At 31.3% G+C, this 12,240-nt stretch overlaps 1 protein-coding gene across 1 annotated transcript in view; it reads left to right on the top strand.

Annotated features, from left to right (window-relative positions):
• The window catches only part of LOC124354350 (farnesol dehydrogenase-like), a 47,279-nt gene extending 35,790 nt beyond the window's left edge, over positions 1-11,489 (top strand). Inside the window, exons 4-5 of the mRNA XM_046804733.1 lie at positions 6,465-6,688; positions 9,324-11,489. Of these exons, the coding sequence (XP_046660689.1) occupies positions 6,465-6,688; positions 9,324-9,354 (255 nt within the window). The 3' untranslated portion in view covers positions 9,355-11,489. The remainder of the gene's footprint in view (positions 1-6,464; positions 6,689-9,323) is intronic.
• Positions 11,490-12,240: the final 751 nt, after the last annotated feature.

Genomic DNA, 12,240 nt, shown 5'->3' with positions numbered 1-12,240 from the left:
ATTGTATTGTATCGAATCTTGAACGTTTTGATATTTATTTTCTCTATACTGTGGAGTAGTGGCTAACCTGGTATCCTCTCATTTGTTTTTGTTTGTTATTCACTAGATATCCTTGAAACGAAACGATTGAAACGAAATGTCAGCTCATCAAAACAATGGCATTTGCATAGTTATAGGTTATTATTCAGTTGTTGATACGTTTTGATTATTTAAAGTCAATAGATGCAGAGAAAGCAATACAAGTTACATTTCTTTTAAATACATTTAAAAGATTTAACGATGGGTACTATGTTGGTGCATAACAATTATTTTAGACAAAGATTACGACAAATGGAAGAATTGTATCCTGAACCTTCAGCCCTTGGTGATTGTGATTGTACTTCATATTCATATTTCGTTCTTTCAGTAATATTTTTTACATTCGGTTCGTTCATCACAGTATTGGCTTTAAGTGGTGGCGATTATCTGTATTTACACCTAGGACATATGTGGTTAGTTGGGCCTATTCTTTGTTGTTCTGGAATGATGGTAGCTGTAAAGAGTATTCTTTATTTGAGAAGAAAAAGTGTAATCCAAATGCTATTGCGCCAGAGAGCCTTACTAAGAGTAAGTCTTAATTTTACATTATAAGTTAAGTTGATATTATAAGCTAGTCTATCATAAATCCTTACAGGTAGAGTTTAAAATGGGTAGACTTTTTAATAAGAAGTCTACACTCATTTGATTGCTATTATTGAATGGTTCGATTGTTTTTATCTAAAGGAATAATTCGATATTACCATTGATTTAATTAAGCTCATGATTTCAACTTATTAGTTATAGGCTAGTAATGGGTATACTAAGCGGCCTACACTTGTTATTCGATCGCTATTATCGATTGATTCAATTGTTTTTTTCCAAACGGTAATTCAATATATTATAATTTATTTAACTTATCATATAATTTCACCTTCTTAGTTATAGTAATTTTAATGTAAACAATAAACAACAAGAAGTAACTAATAATTTAAGACTTTGGAAATGGCGATGAATATGAAGAAAATATGTAAGATAGCCTATTCCTTCCAAATGACAAGATTTGTTTAAGAAACTTCAACATGTGGGTTAGGCTCCTGGTAACACTGGGGAGAATTCTTTCCTCCATTTCACAAAAGCGATTACTTATTGATATCAAACTGGGCAAGTTATAAATATTGTAAGGTTTCTTTGATATCTAAGTGTAGGCCATAGTTGGTTTTGTTGTTTTGTAATGTTATCGTAAAATTTGTGTATTTAAAATTGTTGTGTACGAGATTCTTATTGTTACGGTAATTTATTATAATTCTGTGTATGATTTTCACATACATCGAAATTGGACAATATATCGAATTGTTCGATAATAGCAATTGAATAACGAGTGCAGGCTGCTTATTAAAATCTTCCCATAGTAATTTGAATGCAAACAATAAACATCAAGATGTACAGTAACTAATTTATGAGACTGAAGATGGTGATGAATGTGAGGATAATATGTGAGATATTTCTCACAAAATTTAGGCCTAGCCTATTATGTGGCTTCAACATGTAGGTTTGGCTCCTGGTAACACATAGGGAGAATTCTTTCCTCCATGTCATAAAAATGATTACCCATTGATATCAAGTAGGAAGTTATAAATATTGTAATTTTGGGTAGGGTACGATAAGCGGACCCGGTTTTTTATATCGAAGAATGTAATCATCGATACCTGATATTCGCATCTCAAATCCTAGACTATCAATCGATATAAAAGTATCTATGGTCCCCAATAACAAACATATGTTTTAAATTAAAATGTGAATTTAATATTAACAGTGATCAAACAAATTATTATAACCAAAATTAGGAAAACCGAAGACGACCATATTTTCTCCTCTCACAGTTACATTTGTTTCTTTCCCACAAATTTCACATAATGGGTTTTTCGGTACGAGTCCATGTTGAAGCCACGAAAAAACATGTCTTATCATCTTTCAAAGCAATGTTGTCTAGTTTTCTAAAATTGACTGTCATTTTTAATAATCAAATGTTACTTATGTAAAATTGAAATATTACCTTATATGTATTATTGGAAAGTATTTATAGCTGTTGATATAGAATATTCAAAATGATTAATTAGTATGATTGATTATATCGATGGTTATGATTAAGTAATATCGGTTGCTAATTTCGATATAAAAAACCGGGTCCGCTTATCGTACCCTGCCCTTTCTTTGATATCTAAGTCTCGGCTGCAGTTGGTTGCGAGATTCTTCTTGTTACAACAATTTATTATTACTCTTATTGTGTAGGGTAATAGGATCAGATTGTTTGATATTAGCAATCAAATAACGAGTGTAGGCTGCTTAAAGTCTCCCCTTTAAAATTAGTGGTAGCCTATCATATTTGCTATATTGGGTAATGTTTACATTAGCAAAGCTACATAGAATAACTTACCATTTTCTAAAATAGTATACATTTGTTTCCAGAAAGAACCATATAAGACTATTGCATTAAAATTATTAACGTGCTTGAATTTAGGTTATTTCTCCATTGATCCGAGTCCATCAATCTAGGGAACTGAAAGTATTTGGGACTGCAGTATAATAAGCATCCAACAGTTAAATGATTGAAGTTATCGAATTATTGATATTCATGGGTAAAGAATCTTGTATAACTACTAAAAGCGAGACTTTAATAAGCGGCCTACTCTTGATATTCAATCGTCATTATTGAACGATTCGGTATATTACCCAACAATATTATATAATAATCGTTCAATAAGAATTATTATAAATTAATACATGAATAACACCATAAAAAAAACAACAGTAGCATTAAAAATAACAAAACCAACTTTACCCTGGACAACATGTTAGAGATACTTTACAATACTTACAGCTTGCCCGGATAGCTTTGAGCAACTGTTTTTGTGAAATGAAGGAAAGGATTCTTACCTGAAAGGTGCACTTCTCTGCAGTACAAACGATTACAAAGATAGTCTGCTAGACAGTCTAAACTTCTATGACCGCTCGCCAACAACTCTCAGTCTCGTACTTATTGCCATTTGTTAAATCTCCAAAAAATAGATAGACCTATTACTCGTTGTTTGTTTAAACGTTAGACATTATTATAATTTATGAATACATTGAAGTTATATGTTAAGTTAAATAAATCGTAATATAGAATAATTAATTTGATAGAATGAATCGATACATTTGATAAAAGCAACTGAATAATGAATGTAGGCCGCTTATTAGAAGTTAACTCCCCAAACTTAAACCAAATTATGTTATAAACCTTTCAAATTAATAGTATAAAGAGTAATAATATTATGGTGAATAAAAAGCAATCCAGGCTATGTGTATATTTATAATTAACAAACAAAACAGTATAATATTTACTTATTCTTTACTATTTTGAAGAATAAACATGTCTGACACAAAAAAAAACTTATACATAGCCAATGTAATTTATGGTTAGGTGTTAAATAGGACTTACCTAATAAGTAGTCCTAAACTCGCCAATTGAATTACGTTTTTCTTTGTATTCAATAAAGACAAATTTCTATTCATTGTACTTGCTGCTATTGCAGATGGGCAGTATTAGTGTCAGTACCAGGTAATTCAGTGGTAACCTATTACCGGCGTACTGTTATTTCAGTAACACCTGGGCTGAATGTTTTGGTGTCCTCATAAAGATTTTCTGGTTTTAGGTTACTCGTTAACCAGTAACAGCCGAGGTCATTTCATGCAAGCAGTGTGACTAGGAATGGAAATATTACACTGTGGAATGTTATTATTCGATATAAGTAGGTTTAGATTAGGTTATAGTAAATTATGTGTTACTAGCAGTGCCAAAATGAAACATTCCCTGTTACTCATGAACATTATCTGAACTTGAATTTCGGTATTATCTCGAGGGATGTTTATAGACTGACAACCCATTCATATGGTGGGGAATGAGTTAAAATTTGGTCTTCAAAATGGACATTGTAGGCTTGTTCTTTCATTAAGCCTCTTCTTTGGACCCCCAACTCCATCATGTGGTCTTTTTCCATGATAGCATTTAAGTTAATATTAATTAGGTTTTCTTATTTTTACATTGTGCAGCACATCCATCTGAGTAATCATGTAGTCATTGTGAGTAATCACAAATTCTTATATGGAACTGGCTTGAAGAATCATCTAGATAGAGTCCCCTGATTATTATTTATGTGTGTCTCCTTACATTTTCAAAAAAATTACATTATAAAATAACACCATTGTAACTAAAAAGGAGTTTAACTTAAAACAACTATTTTGTAAATAACTAAATTGTTGTCTTAGGGGCAACCCTCTTTTAAGTATTCAAATTATAATTGTGATAATAATCATCTTATTGAAATTAAGAAAAGTAAGGATACACAGTATGAAAATTTTACAAAACCTTGTAAACACATTTTCTTAAATTATTATTTAACTACTAACCCATTAGCCTTTCACTTCAAAATTTTGATAGTAACTTAAAACCTAAATTGTAAACTATTTATAGAGATTTTTCAAAATTTTCAATAAAATTTTTTTGACAAAGTAGGTTGTGTCGTACATAAAAAATAAATAAAATAAAATAAATTTAATAATTGACACATAATTAACAAATATTTACTGTACCATTATGAAAGAATAAATCTTTTTGAAATTATGATTATAACTTAAGTTACATTAGAATTTTTTAAACACATAATATGCGTTTCATGAGCGTAAATGACTTAAATAAACCTAAGTTTTGGTTAGGCCAACTAATAAAGCAAATCCCTCAAGATAAAAACATACCCAACACATGAATCTTGGATAGTCAGATCCATGAATTTTAACCTACTTTTCCACATATGTATGGTTTAGTTCTTAAGACAGAGTATTTGCAGAGTAATATTGAAGGCAATGGCGTACAGTTTTGTCCCTGATTACCAAGGATGATACAATTAAACATTGAAATTAATAATTAATGGGACATATTTGAACAAAAAAATTCTTTGTTTGAAGTTTGTCATTGACGTTGGGTGGTTTGAAAGGGTAACAGGATTTTGGACATTTGCCATTGTTATATTTGACAAAATATATAATACTAAGTATTAAATACATATTATGTATATACAACAGTGTTATATATTTTGTTAAATATAGGCCTAATGATGGCAAGTGCCCGAAATCCTATTATCCTGTCAAGAACATGTACTGAGGGCTTTCAGGCCAAATGGGTAAATAATCTGGGGCCAGAATCAATTTTTCATTCTAAGAATTCTCATGGTATCACTAATTCATGGGTAAAAAACATACATTATTAAAGAATTATTACCCAAGGAGTGCGATGTGATTTTATGTGTTTACAAAAGCAAAGGATTCAATAAGTTAAATTTCAAGGGTTAAAACTCACACCCACTAGATTAGAGCTCACAGAGTGTAGACATTTTTCAATGTTGAATTACTCCAAGGATCAGGACCCTTCAGAGACCAAAGTTTTTAGGTGTAGGAAACATCATTTTTCAAGGTTCTAGTAAATAACGTGAGCTTCCAGATACTCAGTCCTCTCTAAGTCCTGGAAATTTAAGATAGGAATTTTTAAAATACTACAGATACTGTGGTAGTTCCACTGTGTTAGTTTCTAGGGGCTGTACTTCTCAGAGTTCAAAAGGTTTTAGAAATAGGAATCTTCCTGATTATAGGAGCATCCAAATGTCTGGAGGTTCCACAGGTAGGGATCTCCTAGAAGTCAGCAACCTACCGCAGCCGAAGTCTTTGTTACGTTCTGGAGGCTGGAATTTTCAGAGGAAACAATCTTCCAATAGTAGGCAGCCTACTGAAGCTGGGAATTTGTAGGTTGCAAGCTTCCAGGGAGCTGCATGTGGCCAAAATATTTAGGCTAGAACAGAGACTGGAATCTTCTGTTCATGGAACTTCTAGAGGCTAGAATATTTTAAATGCCAGGCATTTCAAAAATTAGCAACTTCTTAAAGCTATAAACGTGCATTGTCAAAAACCTTCTAGAAAATGGCTAGTAATTCAAAGAGACCAATACTTATTGCTTGAGTAGAATACAACACTGTAAATGAAGGTTGTAATAGCAAAGCAGTACACACATAAATTTAACTTTATATATTTGCCTACTTGATTACAACGTGAGAACATTGGTTATTAGAAAAATATTCTTAAAATATTTTGTGGGAACTACAAAACCTATTAATTTTATTTGGAAAGGTGGCTTAGTGAACGGAAAATATACAACATAATAAGTTTTAAAAAACTTAATAAATTATTTACACGTTTATGCTGTTTTTATGAAAGTTGGCCATTCAGACATCTTCTATGAATTAAGTACACATGAGAATTATATGTTGCTGAGTACAAATGAGAATGTTTGATCAATTACAAATAATACAATAATATTTGTATTCTTCATTGTACTGTAGCAAATCTGGGTGTTTGTCCAGGGCCTGCAGGAGATGGCCCAGCAGGGATCGCATCTCCCGTCAGGTACATCACTCCCTCGTAACCCTAGCACTCTAACGCTACCTCCTGCATATGATCTGCTGATGGGAGCCAGTGGGGGCAATGTCGGACCATCAGAACCACCACCACCCTCATACGAGGAAGCCATGTTCCTTATCGGTGATGAGAAGTCGAGAGCTCTCCTTGAGAACAGGCACAACACAAGGTCAGTATTTGCAGATTTTTATATTAAAATTTCTTAAAAATTGCTACCGAAGCAGACTATCAGCAAAATTAAACATTGAAGAATACTGTTTGTAAGAGGAGAGATACTGATTTATAAAGAGAGTTATTCCTCCATCACTCCTTGTGATGGTTATTGTTAGTTTTATTTTTGTTCTCTTAGGACAAGAAGCTGAGAAGTTGCAATTAGTCTTAAAAGGACATTTGTGCTGCTTCCGGAGTGATAGGATATTCTGAATGGGTAAGGTTGGGAGTAGGAGCCGACTCCTGTCAAGATCGATGAGGAAAGATTTTGGGCATTAATTTTTGTCATGTATCCTTGGAAGAAGGGGAAGCCAGCTACCACTCTCAGTACCCTTATGTTTGACTAAGGCAGACTAGCAACAGCCCAAGTGAGCCCCACCAACTTCAAACAGTCATCTCTCCCAGTAGACTAGACCTATCGATCTAAGGTAGATAGATAGATACCTTTGTACCCAAATATCTATAAATTTGCAGTTAGTGCTGCTTCTGGATATCATTAAGTTTGCCTAGATTTAAGTGATACATCAGTTTTTGCTGTACCCAATGTAAGTTCAACTGGAAGATATAAATCACTCAAAAGAGAACTCTACTAGGGACTATTAGTTTAATTATGCCTTCTTGAAGGAAACAGAATTTTTCCGGACATTTGCCATCGTTCAGTGAAACAAAAAATCAGTAACACTGTTTCGAGATCTGAAATCTCTTCTTGAGGTAAGTAACTAAACTAACACATAATTACAAACTAAGTTAATCTCGAAACGTAGTGTTACTGATTTTTTGTTTCCCTGAACGATGGCAAATGTCCTGAAAAATCCTGTTTCCTTCACAATCCTTCCATCGTCAAAAAAACCTCGAACAAAGAATTGATTCTCAGTGTGCCTTCTTGTTGGTAAATCATCCATTTTTCTCACATTCTAATTAAATGAATAACTAAACGATGCTGTAGTTGAATGTAATAAATAAATAGATGCACCAGGTAATTTACAGAAAAATAATCCACTAGCAATAAAGATGTTGACTTGCTAAGGCTTGTGAAGAAGTAAGAGAGTAGGAGTGAGGGATCCAGTAGTGATACGTGGGGGAACTCTTCAATCTTACTTCTCAACCCGTTTTAATGTTTGTGAATGTTGTTTGTTACCAGTATTACCATTAACTGTGGTCATTTATTGCATGCTGAAAATGTTGAGATGTTATACCTTTCATTGTAATATATCCTTATATAATGCTCAACTGCATTTTCTTTTCTACTTACTGTATGCTATTTTTTTGATCTTACGTTGTAATGAAATACTGAAATATAATTTTCTAATATACCATTATGGTTTCTCACTTTTTAACAATGAAATGTGTACAATACCAATATAGTTTCTAACAATTAGAATTATAATCAGGAATTAATTAAAGAAATGATAATAATATGGTTTTCTATTTCTACAGAGTTAAAAATAAAAATTCCTACCATCCTCTCTTATGAGAAATAGAGGAAAGTTTCTCTAATAGTGTAATAGACATAAGCTACAGCAAAAGCAATTGTTGTTTATAAAGTGTTATTGTTTTACAAGAGGGTGCAAGTATATTTCTTTGCAGTCAAATCTTTTATGCTTTTCAGAGAGACAAATTGTGGTTTACTCTTTGCTCATCTTTCTAAACATAAAGAAACCAATCTTTAGTGAGCTATGTGAGTCATCATCATTCCTTCAACCTGTTGATCTAACCACGATAATTCTCACTAATGTTTTTTCATTCTTATCCTCAATTACACTGTCAACTATTTCATCACCATTTATTTATTGAAATTCAGAGTCATTGTCATCAATGCCTTACTATTCATCAAGTGTTTTCTTCATACTTTCTTAAAGCTGGAAATTGATTGAACAAAATGAACATCATAATTAATTAGCATTGTCTTCTCGGCTTTTGGTACATTCCTCTTTTTTTGCCATTGGCTTCTAGTAACCAATCATAATAATAGTTTTGTTTGGTTACTAAACTCCATACATATACAACCATGCAGATTCAGTCCTGTATTATCAAATTGAACTTACTGCAGAGTAGGGGTATTCACTAATATACAGATTAGTGTGATGCTGACCAATAGGCATAGGATAAATTATTATGTAATCAGTTCCAAGCTGAAAATTAAGGTGTCTATTTATATTTATTGAGTCTTATTTAGTGAGTTATTACATGAATTGTTGTTAATTGGGATTTGAAAAGTTGGGTTTGATAGTAAATCCAAATGAAAAAAAAAATATATATATATATAAAACAAAACAAAGAATAAAAGTTAGCCAATGTGAATTAATTAAACAACACATTAAGTAATGAGTAAAAATATTTCCACAGCATCAACAAAACCTACTGTTATAATAAGTACATGAGAATATTCCTAGTTACTGGTAAGTTCATTACTTTTGCAAATTCTTTGCTGTTGTTTATTATCAAAAAGTTGTGATATTGTACCGGTACTAGTATTAAAATGTATAAATCTTACATTAAAGTAATGCCAATGTAGTACCTTTACAATGTGTATTGAAAATCAATAAAATTACTTAATTATACTAGTAATAATAATTGTCTTTGCTCTGTTCCAGTATCGACAACAGGAGTAAGGAGACTGTTTAAACATCACTCTTTAATGTGTATTTAAATTTTAACAGAGTTTTAGCTAGAATTCTAAAATAGGCCTATTTATATGTAGTATTACATTAAGACTGATCATTGATTATTGACACAGGAGTATTTTAATTTTATTATAACATTTTTAATGTAACTTTTACTGCAATTTTATTATAATGGATTTTTCAAAGTGAGGACTGGAAAGTTAAAATTTAAATGATATAGTTTAAACGACACCAGAGTTGTAAATAAAATATTTTTAATTACTATTGAAATATAAGTTTCAAGCAAATATATAATACACAATAGCTGCAAAATAAACATTCTTTAAAAAAGTTGACACATTTCTATTGTTGGATCAAGTTTCTTTTAATATTTTAAAGTTATCATTTTCACTAGTTTTACTTATTATATTCTGTTATAATATTTTAATAAATACCAAAAAGCCATCTGTAAAGGACTTTTATAAGACCAAAATAATAATATTGATCCTTTGTCACAAATAAAGACTGATGGGATATTAAAACGTTTTCTCATAGTGGCCAGTTATTATTTGAACATCTGATGATCATAGTTTAGTTGATGATATTGTGCCATTGGCACCATGGAAAACAAAATGAAAGCATGATTTAACATCAAACAGTCTATGAAACTCTTGGTCAAAACAAAGACTAGCTGTAGTTGTATTATTTTATTCACCAAGAGTGGAAAACATATTTTGGCTTAAACATGGCCAGTCCATTGGTAAAATGGTATGTTTTCAACAAATTCAAAGAGCATTTTGCACTTAACTTTCTTGCAAACATTACATTTAAAATTGTAGTAAATGTGGTTTGACTATTTCTTATGAACACTTCTAGTCTTCACTTTGATGTGGACTGTGAGGACATATAAGTTTACCATAATGCATAATTCAATCGATTTTCCTAAATATATTTTGTAGTTAAGGAAATGTTATTCAAATCTTGCATTTTAAATTAAATTCACTTAAATGTATTGGTCAGATGCTCTCTAATATTACAGTACAATATGTTCCTAAAATTCTCATCCAAAAGTTATTAAAAAAATAATTGTTATTGATAAAAATGTCATTAACAAATGTAGTTTTTATCAATAAAATGGAAGAACTGTGTTGTGAATAGTCTCTGTCTGGGGCGATAGATAAGACAAATACTATGGGAAGGAGTTGGTATGTTCACTCCTGGAAAATAACTGAAACATATTAAAATACTTATATGTTATATTACATGTATATGTAAGCTATTTATAGACTAATTTGCAGCTGAATTGTTAAAAACACTATTTCTTTCTTTTGAGAATGTACAGTATTAATAATGATTTTAACAAAAAACTTAATTATTATAATAGTAGGCTAACAAAACAGAGGCACTTGGTGAGTTAATGTGAATAACTGTTTTTCAAGGTAAATAAAAATGAATCTATGTTCCTGTTTTTTCAAGTTTCAAAATTTATTTTTGCTCACAAGGTGAATTGATTCTCTTGACCTCTCTCTATATTCATGCCACTGGTATAATTAGTGTGGTTATTACAATTAATAGTATTTATTGATAATTTATCACCAATTAATTAATTATTTGTGATTTGTATGTAATTAATTAGTCAAAGTGCAATACAAAAACTAATATATTATACTGTTGATTTTAACCCTTTAAGGAGTGCGTTTAAATGCTACATAATGAGTAAGGAAAGGATGTCATATGACGTATATTCTTATAGTGGCCCAAAGGAGTACGGACGTCATATGACGTTTAGCCTCTGTATTTTTGTATTATCGAAAATGTATTGCTATTAATGATTGCCTTTAGGTAGATTAGTCTGTATAAAGTGGTTCCATCTATCGGCATCATACTTAACTTCCATGTTTGTTCTTGCATTCACTTGTAATCTGATATTACCACCAGATCGCAGTAGACACCCGGTAAAAGCCACCGACTCAAGGACGCTACCTTATACTAGCCATTCCTTGTATACTGCATACTGTATCTTATTTATCTGATTGAGTCTGCCGTAGTGAGGAAATAAGACATTTGATTTTGAAAAAGTACTGAAATATTGGCTTGTAGAAAACGTAGTCCTTTTTTAATAAGCTTTAAAATGTAAATAAACATTTTTTAAGAGATTTTGAAGATTGATATTTTACTCCTTTTGGTACTTTTTTGGATTTCATCCATTACTCATTTTAGACTACCAAAGGAAGGCGTCATATGATGTCCATACTCTTTAAAGGGTTAATAATTGAACCAATTTTTATTGATTACCATGGACCAGTTAACTATAAACAATTTTATTTTCCAGATAACATATTTTCCTAATAAATATTGTGTTCAAGTCATCTATTGTTGCAAGTGGCTAAGGCGTTTTTTTGTCTGGTATAGAATGTATTTTGTCATTTTGTGTTCAACCAAAAAGCACAGGTTTCATCTGCCAGAGTGAAATGATAAAATCTATAAAATAATTTCATGGTTAGTATTTACAATAATGACTCTTAACCGTGTAAGATAAGGTGCTAACAGTGAAACTCAAATCTTCTAAGTTGAATAATGGTGAGTGTTTCAGAAGTCACTCTTAAAGTTTTCGAGATTGGTTTCTCCTGAACCACTTGACCACTGAAAGAAGTATTTCAAGATTTTAATTATGTTGAAAATGTTTAAACATGGTTATAAGATGAGTTCTGCATAAAATAGCATGGATATAATGTAGCAGGCTTATTTGGTGATATGAGTGATGTTGTTTATCCATTTACCTATTGAACTACCCCTATCCACTTTTCCATAACTCTGGCTATAAAATAATTGGCAAGGGACATGTGCTTAGCAACTTCTAAGATGTCCTAGTCTTAACAAGTGTCTTCCAGATACTCATTATTTGTCT

Source organism: Homalodisca vitripennis, chromosome 2 (genome assembly GCF_021130785.1).
Source record: "Homalodisca vitripennis isolate AUS2020 chromosome 2, UT_GWSS_2.1, whole genome shotgun sequence".
In the NCBI taxonomy this organism is placed as follows: Eukaryota; Metazoa; Arthropoda; class Insecta; order Hemiptera; family Cicadellidae; genus Homalodisca; species Homalodisca vitripennis.
Note: the sequence above shows the minus strand (reverse complement) of the source record. Positions and strands in the feature narration are given on the sequence as shown.